Here is a 22147-nt window from a genome sequence, read left to right on the forward strand (position 1 = left end):
ATTTAAATTAGTTATATTCAGATATACCAGAGGCTTATCTCCCTTTTAAGCTGTTGATGATCTTGGTTTGTTTTCTTTGTGGAAATGAACACTTCCATTATCTCACTTTGGCTGCAATGGATAGTCTCCCTTATCATGAAAATTTTATGTTGCTCTCAGAGGTATTTTAAAGATTATCCAACTATACCATACAAAATGCTGAGAAGTTATTTGATATATGGTTGCCTCTGGAGAATATGTCAAATTATGAGTTCATTATTCCTGTGCTAGCAAAGCAGCATAATCAAGCCAGAGAATGCCTCGAGTTTGTTTTGATTCACTTTTGTTTTAAATTTACCACCCACTGTTTTATCCAAAATACATAAAAGCTTGTGGGTTTGGTATGTTTGTCTTGCTCTCATCCTGTAATGATGTTCAAACATGATTGTACTTAAAGTCTTTAGGACCAGACAAATGAAGAGTCATTTGCTCTTTTGATAACAATATCAGAGAACACTGGAAAAAAAAATTCGTTATCCCAGTCTGTGTTCCCGTAAGTTCATAGTCATGCTGTTTGCATAGCTGACCACCCACTGAAGCCAAGGCACGTGAAACTGCTGTCCACTAAAATGGGCCTGAAAGTCACATGGGACCCACCCAAAGATGCTACCAGTAGACCCGTGGAGCATTACAACATTGCCTATGGGAAGTCACTGAAAAGTCTTAAATACATCAAGGTGAATGCCGAGACGCACTCCTTCCTTATTGAGGATGTGGGTAAGTGACACTCTGGTCTTGTTCCCAGTCAGAACTAACTGTACACCAACCTTCTCAGTTCCCTTCTTAGGTAGGATGGCTGTTTGTGAGACACAGTGTGGACAGGCTCAAGGGACCTCCTGGTTCTTTGGGAATGGGGAGCCGAGTTCACGAGGCTGTGGCTTAACCTTTATCTTGCCCCTGGGCTTCCTCATTCTGCATTTGAATTCTAGTATTTCTGGAGATCTCTCTCAATGGATGTAGGAAACCATTTTTAGTTTCTGAACGTGCTTTTGGAAAATACGTTGGTCCTTTGTTTGTTTCATAGAAACTCAACTACTTTGTAGCTTCATCTTGAGATTTCTAGTTGACAAATCAATTAGAGGTTACTCAAGTAATGAGTCCCTGTGAAGGTACGTATGTGCGATATTCGCTTAGCCACATCTGGTTCAAAGATGTAACATTCTCCCCGTTAAATTTGATTCTGGAAGTTTGTAATGTTTGCAGTTTTTCCTAGATATATTGTTTTATAAGGGCAGGTATAGGCGGTTTTGAACTTAGGTTTTGAGCTGCCACCTCCCAGGGATCCCCTGGCTTCTGCGTTTTTGATCTGACGAGCCTGAAACTCCATTTATTCTACAGTCACGTCACAGCCCAACCTCACGATGGATCGTGAAGAAGTAACAGAAGTCAGCATCCATGACAGCCAGGTCTCCCTGTGCCAGGTCACCATTTTCCTGCCTTCCTCTGGTGGATCAAAATCAACTCATGACTCCTTGGGTTCCTGGCCATAGTCTACGCACTTACTCCTCCACCTCCTGCGCCCTAATGTTAGGCTTTCTGAGTAATGGAGCGGAGAGTGTATAGAAGGGGCATAAGGGGGACCAGATTTCCTTCTTGGTAGTTCCAGCCACACATACATTTCTCTGAATCCTTTCCATGTCAGTATCACCCTAGAAAGTCCAACTACGAGGTTAAATGGAGATTCTGTTGGACCGAAGGCATGAGCAGGGTCATATCTGCTTGTTCAAACCTTAGGTTGTTAAGATTGCTGCAGAGAAGAAACACATGCAAAAAGAGAGCCCTAGAGCTCACTGAAAAACAAATAATGCCTCCCGAGTAACTCACTGATGAGTTAACAGGAATCAGAGACATGTGGATTACATTTCTTTGAAAATATGAATAACCTCAGGATGAAGAGAGAAAGTGCCTGGCGAAGCATGATTTTGCGTTCTGTCTGGATCTAGAGCATTTTCCAGTTGGCTTGGCAGGTCGTGCCAAACCCTCAATGCCACCAGGCCCTGCCTCAGTCAGACAGAAGTCACACTGGCCTTGAGCACAGCAGGGATGCTAGATGGCATCACTGTGTCGCTGTTCCTGGACCTCTGGCCCGAGAACTAAAGTTCCGTTGCAGGAACACTCCCCACTTTGAGAAATGTAATAACCGTTATTGTCTTTGACACAACTAACTCTTATCTCTCCAACCTTTGGCCCCTCACATGCCTGCACACTTTCATCTCCTCAAGGAGTTCACACCTTCACTTACCTTTCGCAGTAATTTATTTTGAGGAAAAGCAGCACTACTGGAGTTTTGCTTTCTGAAGCTGCACATTTGGGGCGCACTCACTTGGTAATGTGGCGTCTTGGCTTCCCTTCCTGTTCCACTGACTTCAGGAGCTCAGCCAAAGAGAGCATCGCAATTTGACCTTGACCCCTAGATGCAAGTCAAAAAGTGGAGCCCAGTTATTTCAAGATTAGCATTTCCAAGATTCCAACAACTGTTTTTCTAGATATTTGTTGAAATAGTCAAAGACAGCACACAGATCTAGTAAAGGGAGTGTTTTACTGGGATAAGGGGAAAATTTCACGAAGCTTTTTGTGTGTTGCAATGAAGATTTCCCATGTGCTAAATTTTATGAGTTCCACTGACATTTTCTTACTGTTTTTTGGAGATTTCTGTTTGGAGCTTTCATGGAGAGATATTATTGGCAGTTACTGATAGCATAGGTTAAAACATCTAGTTAGCAGACAGTGCATTTCTATTTCCTGCATTAATTTCACATTAAAAAACTCAAAAGCTTTTTCTGTCTACTGCTCACGGATCCAGGCTTATTACACATGCCATGTACTTTGTACTACAAATAAATTTTGTGTTCTTTGGGTCAGGTGTATTTTAGTTACATGAGAGGAATGTTAGCGATAGTGATTAAAAGAGAGAGAAAGCCGTAGTTAGACTTGTCGCTTAATTCAGATTTCTTTATTTGGTTATATATGAGGAAGACGGTTAGTGAATCGAACTGTCATTCTTGGAGATGTGAAATGGTGGCTTGATATAAACCATATGTTTCAGAGCCGGGTGTAGTGTACTTTGTGCTGGTTACTGCAGAAAACCACAATGGAGTGAGCCGTCCAGTTTACAGAGCTGAAAGCCTGCCTGGTAAGTCTTACCTAGAATTGGAGGCTGTCTTTTTGTTACTTAGATTGGGAGAAACATCTCTCCTTGCTTTCTCAGGTCTACACAAACATAGAATCTTTAAAGAGTTCCCAAACAGGAATTTTCTTTTTTTTTTTTAAACTTGTCTAGCAAGCTGAAAGACTGAAAACTAGGAGAAATTTACTCCTTCTTTTAAAGTAATTTGAATGTAGGTCATTTGTGTTTTGTCCTATTTTTTTGAGCACTCGTTAGAGTAAACCACATGCAAAAGACCAAAAAGATGTGTTGTCGATAAAGTGTATGTGCCTTGTTATTGATGTGGCCTGAGCAGATCCTCTGGAAGAGTGTTGAAAAGACCATTAAATATACGTTAGGGCTGCGCAGAAATGTGGAAAATCCAATCGTTCTTGTTTCTAACTATGAAGTTGCATTTTCCTCATTTAGGAGGTGAATGGATCAAGATTGATGGTTTTCCCATTAAGGGTCCAGGACCATTTAATGAAACCGTCACAGGTACCTCGTGCTCCTTCGGTTCATGTCTTCACTGAGGCACCATCTCGCAAGAGGGTGGTGTTTCTGTCACACACATGTGCTCACCAACCTTCATTCAGTTCCCATCGCTAAACTAACACACATGCCACACGGTTTTGGTCAACCTGCTGTGCACCTGATGGCCCAGACTGCAGCCATTGTTGCTCATTTCTCACTGTTCTTTCATGTTCTGGCGTGGGGAGGTGTCCGCGTCCACATCTGGGGATACTGTTGCACTGTTAACAGGCAAATATGGTGGTTGAGATGGCAGTCCTGGCCTGATGAGGATTGTTACAGCTCTTTTTCCTGTGGATGGCGTAAATGAATGGAACCCACCAAGCAGTGGCTTTTATTGGCTAATATGCTGCATGTATCAAGTCTTTCTCTGTTTTCTTGTAACCATGGGATATTTTGTGATATGTTAGAGAACCTGCCTTCCATCTCTGCTCCATATTTGTATATATGTTTTATCATTTGGATGTTGCTGTTGTCTAGTCATGTTGTTTTACTTGTTGAGAGAAGTGTGTACATTTCTTGTATGTTCTCGTATGAATGTGGTAGTTTTGGAGTGTGGTTGGATGATATCCCAAAGGCAATATGGCGAGGAACTGTATATTATTTTCATGACCCATGTTTTTAAGTACATCAGTCTGGTGTTGTTGTTGAGAGGAAGGTGAGTACTTTGAAACCAATGACCATAATCTGCTTCTCAGGTCAGATTTGATGGGTGTAGGCAGCTTCAAGGTCCCTTTTCCACCAAAAAGGGGTGGAAAAATGAAACAACCAGAAAAGGAAACTGGCTTTCCAGGAAAGGTGATATGTTTTTGTTCCAATATGTTGGACTTGTGGTGACCCCAGGGGTGATGGAAGGGAGACATGTTAGAGGTGATTACATGTGAAGGGATGAAATTTGGAAGAGAGAAGTAAGAGACAGACATGCATTGTGGAGTCATGCTCCAGAGTGAGAGTGCGAGCAGAGAGTGTATGAGGGTGACAGGAGAGACAAGAGCAAAAGGCCAAGGGTCAAAACGGAGAGGATGATGACAGTGAAGTAGCCAAGATGGTAGTATACCTAGGAATATGCAGAATAGACAAGGGTGTTTATTCCTCGATTGTCTACCCCTGAAGAGGGACATGTAAACTCTTTGCTGACAGAGGTTCAGTGCCTTGTATCTGAATCTTGTATTTTAAATGACCATTTTATTTTTTATAATCTTTCTGATAAAGTTTTCTGAATGTCCGTGGTTTTAGAACAAATAGTTTTCTTTTGCTTTTTCTTAAGTAATGAATCTCTTGTGCCTTCTTTAATAGAAGTACGTGTATGTATGATCTTTCTGTGTGTGTGTGTGTGTGTGTGTGTGTGTGTGTATGTATGACATGAGCATGAATTACCGAAATGCTGGGAATTGGGACTCATGGACAATCGTGTTCCAACTCATTATTGGTCTTATGTACAGTAAGATGATTTAACCTCTCTCTGTAGAAGACTTTGTGTGCCCTAGTTGCCAAAGAGCACACTTCTATAATACATAATAGTATATTTGTTATACATTATGATACAAAAGATACTGGAAGAAATTAGCTGAAACAATTTACAGCATATGCTGTAAAGCAGAATTTTTTTAATGAATATCCAGAATGCATAGACTTGGCGACAGTGCTCCAGAAAAAAAAAATCACATTTCATTGTTATTAAAATAATAAGAATAATTTATGAGAAGTAATCAAGAAGTGATTGGCATGCATCTACACCTTTTTTATAAGGCTTGGAAAATACTATGCTGCTGTTCTGAGGAATGGTTAATAAATTATAATCCTGGTAGTTAAACAAAAGAAGTATTCTGAATTCCAAGTATCTTCGTTCAAAAGAAGGGATTTGTCCTGGAGATAGTGGCAGACATTGGCATTGACTCCTGGGGTGAGGTCCCAAGGGTTCCCTTTAGTGCTTTGACTGGTGACATCCCACTTTATTCTAGTATTTTATTTGAAGCCAGAGGGAAATCTATTCTTTTGCTTTGCTGGAAACAGTAGTTTCAGTTCAAATTCCAGGAGGCCTCTTTATGCTGCTGAGACCTATTTTGACCTCGTTATCTTTCCTTAATTATTAGATTCATTCATTTAGCGCCATTGGTTTTGCCAGCATGTCTGGATGCTAAAGATACAATAATGAAGAAGATAGACAAAGGCTTGCCTTAATGGAGACTGTAGTCTAGAGGGAAAGAAAGACAATAAACATATAAGCAAAACATAATGCATATAATCTGTATTAGTTTGCTAGGGTCGCCATAACAAAATACCACAGAGGGTGGCTTAAACAATAGATGTTTATTTTCTCGCAGTTCTAGAGCCTGGAAGTCCAAGATCAAGGTGTCAGCAGGTCTGATTTCCCCTGAGGCCTCTCTCTTTGGCTTGCCTTTCCTCTAGGAGTGCACATTCTTGGTATCTCTTTGTGTCTCCGAATTTCTTCTCCTTAAAAGGACACCAGTTAGATGGGATTAGGGCCCACCCCAGGGGCCTCACTGTAATTTAGCCACCTCTTAAAGGCTCAGTCTCCAAATACATTTACCTCCTGGGATAACTGAGGGTCAGGACTTCAACATGTGAATTTGGGCGGGGGTGGGGGTGGGTGGGGACACAATTCAGCCTGTAGCATGATCATAAGTTCTTTGAAAAGTGAACAACATTGAGATCTAGAAAAAGCAGGGTGGGGGAGCCCAGGAGGCGCAAAGATGGTGACGCCAGGCTGAGATGGTATGGGGACCGCGGGGGTGGGCAAGCGTTAGGAGGAAGAACGTGCCAGGGCCGACTTGAGTGATTCTCAGACTGGTCACTCGTCCAAATCTGAAAACCCAGAGGACTCAGAAAGTAAGAGGACTAAGCAGAACTGCAATTCCCTGGCAGAAATTTCAGCTTTGGCTTTGGGTAGCTCCTGGTCTATCTTTCAGCCAGAAAGTTCTCTGTGTATTTAAATGTAAGATCCCTCTCACTGAGACTTAAACCCATATTCCTCTGTTTAGTCCCCAGGGAAGAGAAGTCCCAAGTCCAGATACTGGAATCTTATTATTTACCTCCCCTGAAGACTTCTTTTCTGAAGCTGTTTTAGCTTTTTTTTCCCCCTGTTGACTGGATGTGGGGTCCTGTGGTCTGTGCAAAGCTAGACACTGGGGTCGGGACAGGACCATGGCCCAACTCTGATTGCAACCAGCCCAGCGACTGGGCGCGCAGGTCAACCTGCCTTCACCAGGCTCTTCATCTGGAAAATTTTAGTTCTCAGTAAGATCATATGTATTTTTTTAAAGTTTATTTCTTTATTTTGAGAGAGAGAGAAGAGAGCAGTGGAGGGGCAGAGAGAGAGGGAGAGAGAGAGAATCCCAAGCAGGCTCTGTGCCGACAGTGGGGCATGAACTCAGGAATCTTGAGATCGTGACCTGAGCCAAAGTCAAGAGTCAGATAGATGCTCAACCCACTGAGCCACCCCGGCGCCCCGGATCATGTGTATTTTTAATAAGGTGATGGTTTTCTAAAAATCGTCATGCTGCCCTTAAGCTATGGGGCCCAAACTAGACATAATATGGAAGGAAAAGTCAGATTTGTGCCTCCTATTTTGTTATATCATATTTTAGTTCCTGAAGCTTGCTCATTTTGTAGACAATTAACTTATAGCTCAGACTTGAGCCCACAGTTCTCCGTGGCCATTCTCAACCAACACTGGCTTGGTACCTGACCTCCAGTTTGCTCCCCAAATACAAATAGCATGTTGGCGCTAGGCTCATAATGGCCTATCCACACTGGCGTCCTCCATGACAGTGGCCCATGTGACAGCTTCACCTCATGCTTTCCAGCTGCTGCCACCTACCACCTGTGGTAAAGCTGCTCCTCTCCACAGTCATCTCGCCTCCTCAACTGCCTCGCTCTCCTGAGCTCGCTTTCAGACCTACTCAGGCTTTGGGTCCAGAGACACGTCCCATTTCCATGGTCCAGAGCCGTCTCCTGGCTCATTTCTCATTTTATCCTGGTCCCACTCATGTCAGCACGGCCGGCCCCCTGACAGAGGGACAGCCTCAGTGGCCTGCTAGTCCCCACACCGCCCCCCCCCCCGCCCCCCATCCCTCCTGCATGTGCATTGTTGAGCCTCGTGGGAGAAGCAGAGAGTTGAGCTGATCTGCACCATTGTCACTCCTTACGGCTGGTTAGCCAACTCCACGCGGGTCCTCAGCGCTGCTTGGCTGTTGTTCTATGTGCCCTACATCTGGCTCCTTCCTTTCTTCCATGGGTTGGGCCAGAATGTTGCCACTTTGCTCAGGCTCCTCCCTCTGCCCGTTCTCCTCTCGCTTTTAGCCCTGCTTCCCTCCTCCCTGGGAAATAAAGGCCATCAGCGTGACACCCCTCCTCTTATTTCCTGTGACCTCCAAACTCTCATCTCCCTTCCCTCCTCTCGGCTCTGAGGGGAGCTGCAGTCTCCACGTCTCTTCAAGGCTGACTTCATGCACGTGAAGCTGCTTTGCACACATGGTCAAGCCAGAGGGCAGGCCTGGGTTCGCATCCATCATGGGAGCCCCGACGCTCCCCTCAGTGCCTGCCCCAAACAGCTGATACCTGCTGTTGAACAGGTGTCCAATTATTTGACATGGAAATGATGAAATCAGGAAGCCATGCGCCCCACAGGTTGGCGTCTTCCTGCCCTGGCATTTCTTTTCATAGGCAATACCTATAGGCATATGAGAAATGGGTATTTCATAATCTAGAAATACGAATTCTGCCCTTTTCTATCAGTAGCTCATCAAAATGAGCACTGACCTTCAGGTGTATTTTCGTGCCAATTTATTTAAATGTGACTGATGTCGAGCGTGGAAACTCTAACCCTGGTGTCCGGCGATGGGCTGTTTCCTGACCCGTTGACTTCAAGCCGCTGTCCCCATCAAGCCAGTGTCTCTGCCCTGTGCACGGCTGCCCGGGCTGCCCAGGACATTCCCAGATCCAGATTCCTCAGCTGTAACATGCTGCACTCGACAAGAAGTTTTTAGGCTCCTTTCTAAGAACTGTCTCAGGTTCTAGGTTTCATTCTACGGTTCCTTTCAGCTTTGAAATTTCGTGAATTTCGGACACTAAGTGGATTGATTCACCACTTTTCATGGATGATTTTAAGCTTAGCAAGCGATTGGGAATCATTTTTATTACTGAGAAATGGCTCCGAGCCTTTCTCTCCACCCTACTTTGGCTGTTTTAGGTCAACAAAGTCAAAAATCCTATTAGCAAAGGGAGAAACACTGACTTGGAGTGTCTGGGTGTTGAGTGTGTGCCCAAGGACACACAAGTGCACAAAAGACAGAATTGTCTCCAGGGATACACTGGAAGTGCCTCCCCCAAGGGCCCCCCCGTCTGTGCTGCCCTCCCCTTCTCTGTGTGTGATGGCAGGAATCCTGCCACGTGGGCCAGAAGACACGCGTCCGTGTCACTCTGGGTAAAAGGTGCCGGCACAACCCACCCGTGGGCAAATCACACACAGTGCTGATTATCTGATTATCCATCAGGTAATGCTGGAGCCAGACCATGGGGCTGCTCTGTGCCAGACTTAAGAGTAGACTCCAGTCCAGAAATTTTTAATTAATTATGATCAGTTGGTCTTTTCGCAAGCTAGTTTCGATTAACATCCCGGCCAACGGGGATTTAATAATGTCTATGGCATTATTTCCTCGGGAGCTTTCTCATGCCATCATCAGTTGTTACTAAGTACGGTTTGCAGGGCAAAAATCAATTTCTGGTTCACAGCCCGGGTGGTGAGCTCCTCAAGGGCTGGGTCCTTTGATTTACTCATTTTTTTTTTTATGTTTATTTATTTTTGAAAGAGAGAGAGAGACACAGAGAGACAGAGAGTGAGTGGGGGAGGGGCAGAGGGAGAGGGAGAGGGAGACACAGAATCCAAAGCAGACTCCAGGCTCTGAGCTGTCAGCACAGAGTCTGGCGCGGGGCTCGAACTCACAAACCATGAGATCATGACCTGAGCTGAAGTTGGATGCTTTAATCAACTGAGCCACCCAGGCGCCCCAATTTACTCATCTGTTTATCTCCAGGGCCTGGGGCAAGCACACAGTAGGTGCTCCATAAATGTTTTTTAAGCAGAAATGCACTTGGAGGCTGCTTCCACTGGGGGGCTGTGCCCTGGTACAGGAGATGAGCAGTGACGAGAGCTTCCGCATCACACAGCGCCCTGTCAGGAGGCCAGGGTCACCTCTGCCTGGTTCAGCCGCGGACGCTGGGGTGGTCCTGGGCCTGCCGGTGTGTTGGCCACAGAGCGGTGTGGTCATTAATCAGAGATCCTAACTCTTCCTTCTGTTTCTTGGAATGATATTGACTGTGTCTGTGGATTGGGATTCCTCGAGGCGGCTGGTCTGTGAGACGAGGTGGGTGCACAGTCCCTCTGCTGTGAGGTTGCCTCTAGGTCCCTCAGAGGCACTGCCCGGAGACAGGTGCCTTCCTCCTGGGGGCTCCCAGCTCTTTATCAGAGTGACTGCTTCCAAGTCGCCTGTCACATTAGGGGGAGACTTCCCTAACCTTCCAGCCCGTTCTTCAGTAATGAGAAAGTAGGGCGTGGAGGCTTGTGTGCGGAGCTGTGTGACTTCTCACGTGGCTGGATGTGCTTGGGTCAGAGCCAAGCCCTCGGGGGTTCCAGCCCCCACAGGTTTCCCCTGGAAGGGAGTCAGGAGCCATTGCCGACGGCCTTCTCTGACACCAGGGCTTCAACCAGCCTTCTGTGGCGTTTCTGCCATATTGATGAGTAGGATATGTGCTCACAGATTTTCCTTTCCGTGAGTTGCTAGGAAGCCAGTGGCCAGGAGTGAGGCCGTTTGCTCCGGGTGGGCTGGGTGCTCCCTTCAGAGCCGATGAGTGGCTGCTCCAAGCAGACAGGGCAGGGCCGAAAGCTGGAGAGATGAGCTGTCCCCACGTGAGTGGCCTTGAGTGAGGAGCTGCTCTCCCTGCCTTCATGTCCGGCGGTCATTACTAAACCCAATGCTTCTGACAAGGTCAGCGTCCTGGGGGCCAGGTGCCGCTCTCTGACTTCATATCCACCGTGGCCTTTTCTTTTGATGTCTGAGTGGAAGAGAGGGAGGGCGTGGCCCCTGTGAGGTCGCCAAAGAGGGATGAGCTTATATGGCAGGAGCCCTGCAAATGCAGATCTTAGTCCTGAAAGAAAGCCCTTTTCTCTTTTAGCTTTTCAGCCTATTCAAATATCGTAACTGGGTCTTCTATTTGCAAAGGGCATGTTGGGTCACAGTAAGAAGTTGAATTCTTCAGTAGCCACTCAGCAAAAACATGGTCTTCATTTCCAGGGAACGAGTGCATTACTTAGTTGTCTACTCCCGAATGAGAGCGATGTAGATGAGCTTTAAGACTAAAACAACTGAACCAAACAAACCTTTGAACTGGGACATGATTTTCCTCAGACTATTTCCCAGTCCTTCGTCTCGGCCTCCATAGTCTCCGTGTTACACCGCGGGGTGAAGAAATGCCAGAGGTCTGCATTTCAGCCGCTGAGGAGGTCAGAAAAGGGCCGTTCCCCCTTTTGCTTTTCTGTGGCCCTCGTGGGTCCTCAGGAAGTGCCTCTGGAAATGACGATACCCCCAGAGGGATCTAGAGCAGACGCTTTCAGTGACTGTGACTGCCCATCATGGATGGAGGAGGCCTCCACAGCTGGAGAAGCTCCCTGGATCCCCTCACGCTGTGTCCGTGGGGCTGGGCCAGGGGTGGGCTCCCCCCAGGCTCCTGTCGCAGGTGGCTGAGGACATCGGCGGCTGGTTTTGTTCTTCAAGGCTTATACAGGAGCTACTGCCGTGAGTAGGAAGCAGACCCTTGCTCTGCCTACACAGTAAGATGGTCAGCTTAGTGTGGGGAGAGATGCCCCTCGAAAGGCTTAGGATCTGTAAGAACTGAGGAATGTGTCCATGCAGGTGGTTGCTGAACCTCTTAATTCTTGTGGCCGGGCTTCATGACCAACTTGTGCAGGTGTCACTCATGTAGCACTGGCCGCCATCTCAGGGTGACCTGGCATTTTGTAGCCCTGGTCCTGTGGGGTGAAATTGGTGGCATAAAGTACTTTTCACCGATATTCTTTGCACCACCGAGGTCAAAGTCAACCACCGTTTGACACGTTGGATAACATCCTGAAGCTGCTGACGCACTAGTGGTTCTTGGGGCTTCTAAACCTGGGGTTCTCGGAACCTGGAAGTCCATGAAGGTATAGGATTCACCGGCCATGTCCACAGGAAGTGCTTTCTTGATGATCAGTCATTCAAAATGTTACTTTCTAGTGTAAAACAAACACCAAAATATTAAAGAGTAGTCTGCAGAATTGACGTGCAATTTTGAGATAAAGACTGCGTAAATTGCCTTGCTCCTGGCTTCTGGGATTGTGCCATCTGCTTTTGCTGTTAAGTAAACTCTGGTGAAAAGTTTGAGGAGCTATGCTAAGTGATAACGTGAAACAAACAGCCAAACAAAACAATATGGCCACAGCTGAGTGGTCCCAGGATGGCGGAAAGTATTTGCTTTGTTTCTGGGACCATCCCTACTGGATTCCGAGTGCCCTATTTTAGGGCACCAATGCTGGCTGCCTCACACAGCCTGTGGGGTTCTGACCACACCATCCTTTCTCCACACCATGCCGAGAAGGATGCCCTGAGGCTTGTCATCTGGTGACAGCCTGGACATCACTGCATCATCCCAGGGAGCAGGAGAGAAGAGTTTGTGAAGACCTGGACAGGTCCAGGGGGCAGGAGAAAGCTTGACGGAAGACGCTTAGGTTGGTTGATTTAAGAGTTAGTGTGAGATGTTTTATAAAGGCTCTTTAGGGTTCATGATCCATCACAACGTTAGTAATTGGCATTGATTAGCTTGGGGGAGATCAAGGTTGTTTTTCTTTCTTTCTCTCTTTTTTTCTTTGAAGATCTTCTGTCTTCTCCCAAGCCCTGAAAAGGCAGTAAGGATCCAGTGCCTCCAGGTGTGGGCTTAGGGCCACCGCTCTAGTGTCTCTGAAGGATGGAGAGATGTGTCTAACTTGCAAAAATTCTCTCCTTCGTGTTCTGACTGCTTCTCCAGATGAGTCAGGCGGCCAGGCTGTCGGTGGTGCTGCCCAGGTCCTGGGCTCTTCATCAGACGGTCTTCCCTGGAGTGCTGAAATGTATAAATGTCAGGGGAACCGTGTGATGAGTGTATCCTGATGGGACAGATGGACCAACTTCTCTTAAGAGCAGCCGGGTCCTTGGGGTCTACGCTGACATTTTCCGTAAGTGGGTGTCCTCGTGGTGTGGAAGTCACGGGCAGTGATTACTGGAGCTGCAGACCAGATCCTTCAGCTGAGGTGTCTGTGAGGCACCAAGGGGACCTTCTCCCAGGGCAGCCACCATGCTGGCCGCTGGTGACACCGACTCTATAACCACCGGGAACTTCTGAACAAGAACGAAGTGGAGAGAATCAGAGCTACAGATCCCACAGACCAGGGTTCCAGCCCGGCTTAGTGCCCCTGCTGTCTGGCTTTGAATTCCCCTTTAACCATTCTGAGCCTCGCTTTCTTTGTAAATGGGCTGTTATTGGATTATTGTGAGGATGTTTGTCAAATGCCTTCTGCCTGGTAGGGATCCAGTTATCTTATGAAGGCTGGTGACATGGTGACAGACACTATTCCAAAATAAAGAAATAAGACAGTCTTTCTCTTTCTGGTTAAGTAATTCTTTCTTGTTAAAAATATTTTCTCACTGTCGTTGTTAGTAATAAACTGTCAAATAAAAATATTTGGCCTAACACACAAAAGCTTAGTAGTCAAATCACTGAGGATGTTTATTGGAAACGAAAGCATGGCATTAAAAGGACTTCAGAGGAAGAACTGCAAATGTGGGTGTGTGGAAGGAGAGTTTTGTGAAACATTCAGAGGTTTGTCTCAGGAGATTACGTGTCAGAGCTCGCCCAGGAAGGAGCCCTTGGCAGACAGAGGTGCTTGCAGACCTATCTTGGCAGATGTCAGTCAGTGCTGGCCTGGACCTATGTTAGCGACAGGGAATCCACACTCCGAGTGGGGACAGCAAAGCCCATGTCCTGTCTCTGTTCTGGCTGTCTGCGGTTCATCTTCACACCCCTCCAATGCACCTTTTCTCCCCTTTTCCCATCCTGTCTCTTCCTTATCATGTTTATTCATCAAATGTGCACATAAGCTTTGGACTCTCTGGCCCTGATGGGGGTGGGGGCTGGGGAGTGTTTCCACAAGCCTTCCAGGTGATTGGCCCCACACTGCCGTGTGGGCGTCACTACTCTAGCCTCACAGGCTGGACCTCTTCTCGCTGGACGGACCGGTGCCCCCGCTGGCCTCGGGGGTCTGATGTTTGGGGATGGTGGGGAAGCTGCCTGGGGCAGAGGATGAGTGAGCACACACGCCTGCCCTGCGAGGCCGTGGGAATGGGGATAAGGGCCATTTACCTTTATCTTTGTGAGGCCTGGAGGTCAGGGAAGTGGGGTGTCAAGTTCATCAGTGGAACAGACCACTTAAACCTGGTCCTCAGAGCTGCGCACTGAGTGATACCTCACATTCTGCGGAAAATGAGAATGTCCTGGTAGCTGAGGCCAGGCTGAGGAAAGTGGTCCCTGGACAGCAGTGGCCACGGACTCTTTTAGGCCAGCGAAGAGTAGGGACTTGATAATTGTTAGATGCTTTCAGTTCATGGTGCAAAAAGGGGTCTGGATTAGACCACCTCGCATTTGAGAAGGTTTTCAACGTAAAGAGTCTTTGGCAATAGGGCATCTTTTGCTTTTGTCTGGTTCTTTGCAACGCATTTTCGTGGCGCCCCCTGTGTGCAAGGCATCATGGTGAGCTGTGTAGCGCGAGTCTGGCCCACCCATCCAGTGAGTTTGGTAAACGAGGAATTTCATTTTTATCACAACTGCACACACAGCTAGCAACGAATGTGTGCTTAATATATGCCAGGAACAGTTTTAAATGCTTTTTGTGGATTAATATTACAAAATTCGACATGCTATATACTACTTTACAGAGGAGGAAATGGAGCTTCAGTGAATATTCTCAAAGTCACACAGCCGGTGAGTATCAGACTCAGATTCAAACCCTGACTTTAGAGTCTGTGGAAACCCAATTCAGAAGCAACCATGTTTAACTAGCTTTGAATTGTAGATGGGCAGAGCATCACGTTGGTTTTTTAAGTTTTTTTCTTTGCATCAAGAGCAGATTCTGAGTCCATGTAATTTCAGAATATTTGCCAATTGGTGTGGCTGGCAGTACAGGTCAGGAGCGATGTCCTAATCCTGTTTGACTTTCTGAGGTCTGCTATAATCCAGATGGTAATTGTTGTCCCCAGTTGACCTGCCAGGTAGATGGTGTGTAATTAATCGCCACAGGTCTTCTGTTATTGACCAGTTCTGAGTAAGATCTACCTGATTATTTTGTACCAGGAGCAAGGGAGGGATTGTGTCCCGCCAAGGTTAAAATACACTCTGCACTGGTCAATGTGAACGGGATTACCCGTGGCAATTGTGACTTCCTGTTTTCAAGATAAAAGACTTACAGAGATTTATTAGAAAAATTTCACAGGGCTTCTGTGAAGCTATCACATACAGCTTAGAGAAGACACCGAAATAGTTTCATTGCAAGTAAATGTGAACCATACGGATAGTTTTGTTTTTTTTTTAATGTGTGCATCAGCTTAAAAGAGAGTTACCAGATGATCTTTAAAAGATCTATGAAAGATGTTTGATGGTGTGAAGGACCCAGCATATTAAAGAAATTTTCAAAATACCTGAAAAAAAAATTATAGCTGGCGTTTCTAAAACCAAGATTAGAAAAATGGAGGGCTGTGTTGAGGGGGGCATTTTCACCTTACTCTGTGGTTTTCAGAGTCTGGAACGTCTGTGTGGTGTGGGAACAGTTCTCAGGGCAATCTTTGGTGAGAGGCCTTCTCTTGTTTGTTTGTTACCTGCTCGGTATACTGTCTGGTCCGTTGAAACACACGCACACCCACATACACGCACACACACACGTGCGTGTGCCCACACACACACTCTTAGTGCCCACTGTACGAGGCATTATACTCATACCCTGAAGACGGCCTGTTCAGTTCTGAACGTTGTTTGACATTCATTCATTGGCAGACGAGGTTAGGTGGTTGCCGAGGTGGCATATGGGGTGAGGGGAGAACGTAAAGGGGAGGCGTCTAGTTAGACAAGATTGGAACTCGGCCTGCAGTGGTTGAATTCGGGTCTCCACTGGGCACTCGGTAGCTGTGCGGCCTTGGGTCAGCAACTTCATCTCTTTGAACATCAGTTTTCTCTCCGGGATTATGATGTCTGTCCTACTTACTTGGAAGCTCTTGTAAGGACAATTAAAATAAACCATGTGAGGGCTTGGGATAAACTGTGAAGGTCTGTATGCAGTAGGCAGTGTGGTTGGTGGTTGGGGCTAGGCTCAGCCCTGTGGTTGGTGGTTGGGGCTAGCCTCAGCCCCGTTCCCTGTTTTCCCCTGAGTTCCTTGTACAGCAGGCTCAGCCTCCTTCCCCAGCCCTGGTGCAGAGAGGTTGGACAGCAGGTCGGAGCCGGGGGTGAAAGCCCATACGATCTGAGGGGGCAGCCACTGTCTTTGCCACTGGGCAGTGTGGTGGATAGTTAGCGGGCCTCGCGTGGGTCAAGACAGAGCCACAGGCACCTCAGGCAGCAAACTTGTGCCGTCTGAGACTGAACTCCTCGTCCTTGGAACCTTACCCCTTCCTCCTCCTCAGGGACTCTGTCACTTTTCCTTGTTACTGTTTTGTCAGTATTTTACTGTTGAGTGTCGGGGGTTATTTGTCTGGAGCAGAGACCCGCCACGTTCCCCAAGGCCCAGCAGTGACAGTGCACCCCCCGGGAACACTTTCCACCGTAGCACGCGGGACACGGCTGGAAGCGTCCCAGGCCTGGAGCAGAGCTCCAGGGCAGGGAACAACCATTCTCTGTCCAATAATTTATTTTTTAGCTGACTCCTGTAAGACCCATGTGTGTGTTTTCAGTACATTTGCCCATTTTGCTGGACATCATCCCAGAACTCCCGTGCTGACGTGTTGCTTTCTGCAGTGGTAGGAGCATCACTGTAGGCCGCAGAGGGCTTTAGACCAAGAGCTCGGGGTGGGTGAGTAACACTGAGAACAGTCAAATTGATAACGGCACCACGGACATCTGTCCTGTTTACTGCCGCTCCTCGAGAAACAGACTATGGCAGGCTTGGTTGGGTGGTGACCCTGTCATTTCCACCCGAAAAACAAGCGGTGCAAATGGCCTGTGGCAACTTGAGCAAGAGTCATTTTCAACCCCACATCACTGAGAAGTGCCTTTGAAGAGGTATGAACTTTTTATAAAAGTCAAATAAACATCATATGTTGTTGGCAGAGACCATTTTCACCTTTTACACTTTTTAAAAATGTAGTGCCAACCCCTGCCCAATGCTGGGCATCCTGTGAAATCAAACCCCAACCTCAGGTGGTTCACCCTCAGAGAGTCTGTGTCATTAACTCATGAGAGGATCTTCTGTTAAAATGGAATTTCGTGTGTGTGGTGACAGTTTGCATTAGAGGCCCACGGGTAAAAATGACTTAGAAGATGTAAAGACAGAATGAAGCAAAGGGTTTTGCTTCCTATAAAATTTTCTTTCTTGACTTCTATGCCCATGCTTATGGCTCCTGTAAAGTCTATTTCGTCACTTTGCACAAATCTGAAAATGACGTGAACGCTATTCCTGAGAAATTAAGCTTGGTTGTGTATTTTGTTCTGATGAATGTCCCCCCAAGATCTGCTAACTTTAAAAAACAAACCAAAACGTCATTGTTGATAAATGAGACTGAAAATGCTGCTCCTTATCCAGATTTTACTTTTATATGTGTTGTTTTATAAGACATTTTCCTCAGTATTTAAAAAAAAAATCTTTTCACTGTAGCCCCACACAACGTCTGTTTGTCAGTGACCCATGCTGATGAAGAAATTCATGTCCACCTCTGTGACACCGTCATCTGTGGATAACTCAAACACTTAATAAGTTTTGGCAACCTGGATCTTTCTAGAAACATGGGACATCGCATTGTTATGGGTATGAAGTAAGAGATCCCCACTGGGAACTCTTAAGAATAACAAATCATAGGATTAATATCGGAACTCATACAGTTAATCAATGCTGTGCCATTAATGAGTATTAGTACTGAACAGTTTTGGCAAATTATTTTCTTTTGAGCTACTTAAATGAATATATTTGTCTTTCCATATCATTTGGTGGTCCTTAATTTTTCTAGAGGCTAGTCCTTGAAATTGAGAGCCTACCTCTTGGAACAAAACGGAGATCAGTTTGGTATAACCCCAGGAAAAGTTACTCGATACCATGCTGCAAGTTCTGTAAAGTTGGTCCCTTGACTACACTATTGGGCTAAAAACAAAAAATCTTAATAGTTACTACTTTGAGGGGCACCTGGGTGGCTCAGGTGGTTGAGCATCCAACTCTTGATTTTGGCTCAGGTCGTGATCTCAGGGATCGAGCCCTGCGTCAGCCTCCATGCTGAACATGGAACCTGTTTGAGATTCATTCTCTCTCTCTCTGTCTCTCTCTTTCTCTCTCTCTCTCTCTCTCTCACTCTGTCTCTCACCCTCTTTCCCCCCCTCCCTCCCTCTGCCCCTCCCCTGCTTGCACGCATGCTCTCTCTCTCAAATAAAAAAAAATTACTACTTTGATATTGGGCAAAATATTTATTTTACCATAGCATGATATTCTCTAAGTAGTCTTTAGGAATGCAGGTGCCCAGTAACTGAGTAGGTAACTCCAGCTAGTGTACAAAAGAATATCCCTTTTGATTACATTTAAGACATTGGAGCCACGTGTCTGGCTTTTTAGAATAACCATCTCTAGTGTCTATTTGTGTTATTGAAACTCACACTAACTCGTGACATTAGAATCTGTTTTTATGTCTTTGCTTAGCTAAGAATGTCTAAAACACTAGTCACAATTACTAATGGACTGATGTAGGTTGAAGAACAATACCTGGGAAGACCTGGCCTCTATAACCAGAGAGACACGTATTAGCCTAACCATATCCTGATGCAGGGCTAGAATGTGGCCCACCGTCAGAAACAGGCGGTGTGGTCTCCCCAGGGCCCCTCACCCTTGTTCCCAAACTTGTCGGCTCTTAACTGATGTAAAAATAAGACTCGAAACACTAAGTACCTGCCACCAGAATGCATTGCTTTGAAAAAAGTGAACAGTCAGAGCGTTTCTTGAGATTGCCATTTAGCAAGAGGATTTCTAGGCATTGATGTCATGAGAAGGAAAGAGCGGAGACTGGGGTGAGCAGCGGGGTTTACCTGGCGGGGCAAGGCAGCCATGAAAGAGAAATTATAATAAAAAGCAGAAGCCAGTTAGTATTTAGCTCTTAGGGGTTTAACCGTAAAGACAAGGAGAGGCTGTCTTTTCAGCCTTAGAGAGGAGAGCTTCCTGGAGGACAGTTAGAAATAGCACCAAATTGCGTTTCCTATGTTTTTACACTGATCTTTAGCTCTCACCGGAGAATATATAGTTTTGGCCTTAAGAACTCAAAATAGGTGAAAAAAGACGTTGTAAAACATCCAAGATTTCTGGCTGGCAGCCCCACAGTGGTATGTTTCCACTTGAAGTTCTCGAGACCTCTCGGTCCGAAATGCGGGGAGGAACATGTGAGTGGAGTGTCGATACCCGTGGGGGAAATACGTTCCTCCTCGAATGCGTTAGCGAACATGGAGGTTTCGAGCACAGCTGCCAGACTTTGGACTGACTTGACATACTCAATGGTTAAGTCTGAGGGGTGTACTGTTTAATAATTTCTGTGTCATGTCCTCTTTAAGAAAAGGAAGTGCCAAACAAGCCCTTGCGCGTGCGTGTCCGATCCTCAGACGACCGGCTCTCCGTTGCGTGGAAGGCACCACGCCTGTCGGGAGCCAAGAGTCCACGCAGATCACGGGGTTTTCTTCTGGGCTACGGGGAAAGTGGCCGGAAGATGAATTATGTTCCGCTGACAAGAGATGAGCGAACACACGAAATTAAAAAGCTGGGTGAGTTTAATGGTAACTGATGTTTTGATGACCGATGCAATCTTGTCAATGTTTAGAAGCTCGTTCATGACAGAAAGGTACATGGTAGGCATAGCGTTCATTTTCCAGGTATTGCGATTCTTCCGAACTGAACTCTGCAAGGTCTGCCCTCCGTGCCTCTGCCCTTTCAGCCTTCCGTTAGGGGCAGGACAAGGCCTCCCCTCCAGGTGCCCATCAGTTCCTTGAGTTGGGCCATTTTTCTGGACATGAGAGGGAAGCTAAGGTTTTCTCATCTTGTCTCTGTTTCCACCATTTTGTCCTTTTTTTTTTTTTCTTTTGTAATGTTTTATTTATTTTTGAAAGACAGTGCAGGTGGGGGAGGAGCAGCAAGAGGGGAACAAAGGATCCAAAGTGGGCTCTGCACTGTCACCCAGAGCCCGATGCACAGCTCAAACTCACGGTCTGCGGGATTATGACCTGAGTTGGACGCTGAACTGACTGAGCCACCCAGGTGCCCCACCGTTTTGTTCTTTTAAGCTTTGTCCTAGATCCGAGGACACTGGAACTTGGGTGCTTTCAAGATGAAATGTGGTGGCTGCTGATGAAGGCTGCATATCAGGCCTGCCTTCCTCCTTCTCTGCAAACCTTTATTGTGGGAAGGAAGCCTTGGCCACGGAACGTGGATGGGAGGGAACGTCTGCTGTAACGTGGAGAGATTATATGTGCATTGTTCTTACTTGGGCGGAGGCCTGACCTTTGCTGCCTTTACTCACTGACAGGCCCGGACAGTGGCACAGGCCATGGTTTTAGAGAGGCAATGCTACAAACTCCTGCCTTTCTCCCCCTTTCCTCACGCCCCCTTATTTACCTGATGAGTTTGGTGGTCGGCGTTGGGTAAGCGTGGGTTGCCCTTTGTGTGTCCTCCACTTGGGGGGAAGCCAGGCTCTAGAGAGCACATGGTCTGCTCAGCTCCTCTAGGCCTAAGTCATGTAGAGCCCAGGGCTGCTGGGCAGGATGGCCCGTGTGATTCTAGGGTTCGTTCCAGAATACTTACCCCATGTTCTCTCACATTTGCACCAGCAATAAGTATATTGGCCCCCCACTACTTATTCTCAGTCATTTCCTAATTGGGTCAGTACTCGGGGCAGAAAGGGGGTGTGATTTATTGGGCCCTCCCACAAGACTCCTGTGAGACCTGGTGGTCTCTTCACTTGCATGCCAGGCTTCGCTCAGCTTCCAGCACCCACGAGATGGGCTGGAGGTGGGAGAGAGGGTGGACTCCAGGCAAAGGAGCCCACGAAGACACGGAGCTGTGTGCCGTAAGCAGTGTCCCTGGTGAGAAGGCAGTGGTGCCCGTGGCTCCTACTCAAGTCTTCTGTCAGACACGACAAGGGACAGGCAAGTAGTGGGAAGTGAGTCTGGTGAGACAAGACGGAGGAGTGGAAGAAGGAAGGGAGAAGAGAGCCCAGAGGGAGGGTGCCAGGCTCACAGGAGCGATGAACAGCGGTCAGGGGCTCAGTGGCGGTGGAGGAAACAAGTCAGCCTCCTGCTGGCCCCAGGCGCCTCAGGTGCTCCGAGAAGACAATCCACTCTGCTCGGTGACCACATATTGTGGAGTCTGGACAGGCAGCTCTGAGTTCCTCAAGGCTCTCAAAGCCTGGCCCCCTGGGCTGCACGGCAGGCACTGATCGGGGCAGATTTGATCCATGTGGAGACACCGGTGGAAGGCCAGGCTGGATTCCCCTTCTGTAATAGCCCTGAAGTCACCGTCCTGCTCACTGCTCTCTGTTCAGCCACCTGCTGAAGACTCTTGGAAGAGCCTGGTGGGTGTTCTGTCAGGCATAGCATCCAAACCATCTCGAAATACAGACTCCAGACCTCCCCAACAAAAATGACCAGCCACCCCTCTGCTCCCGTGCCACTGGCCACCACACGGGGTCACAGAAGGAGATGGACAAGTCTGAGCCGTGGGTGCTTAGTGAGGCTTCAGCATGAGCAGCGAGGCCTGGAGCTAGAGGCCCAATCACTCTTTGGTCGTCCATTCTTGAGCCTACCTCTTGCCCTGAATAGTTGCACTTCATGGTGAAATGGCTGTTTTGGTGACACGGGCCAAATTCTACCCAGAGTATCAGCAGAAGAGTGGAGTCTCTGTTTTTACGTTCCTGAGACTGCAGGGGGCCTTTTTTAAGTGGGCACTTTTCACTGTGCTGAGCCTCTCACAGACACCACGCAGTAAGACGTCGGTCAGTGTGAACAAGCGTCTCATCTGACTGGTTCTGCTGCCTCTTGATTTGCTCAGTCATGACCCCTGGCTCACCTGAGGGCAGAAGAAGGATTTGTTTGCTGCTTCAGCTTGAACAAATGTGGGACCTGAGGTCA

At 47.1% G+C, this 22147-nt stretch overlaps 1 protein-coding gene across 1 annotated transcript in view; it reads left to right on the top strand.

Annotated features, from left to right (window-relative positions):
* FNDC1 (fibronectin type III domain containing 1) overlaps positions 1–22147 on the top strand; it is a 106593-nt gene that overhangs the window by 25860 nt on the left and 58586 nt on the right. Inside the window, exons 2-5 of the mRNA XM_049654526.1 lie at positions 562–756; positions 3086–3172; positions 3614–3682; positions 19583–19789. Of these exons, the coding sequence (XP_049510483.1) occupies positions 562–756; positions 3086–3172; positions 3614–3682; positions 19583–19789 (558 nt within the window). The remainder of the gene's footprint in view (positions 1–561; positions 757–3085; positions 3173–3613; positions 3683–19582; positions 19790–22147) is intronic.

The sequence above is a fragment of the Panthera uncia genome (genome assembly GCF_023721935.1).
Source record: "Panthera uncia isolate 11264 chromosome B2 unlocalized genomic scaffold, Puncia_PCG_1.0 HiC_scaffold_24, whole genome shotgun sequence".
Lineage (NCBI taxonomy): Eukaryota > Metazoa > Chordata > Mammalia > Carnivora > Felidae > Panthera > Panthera uncia.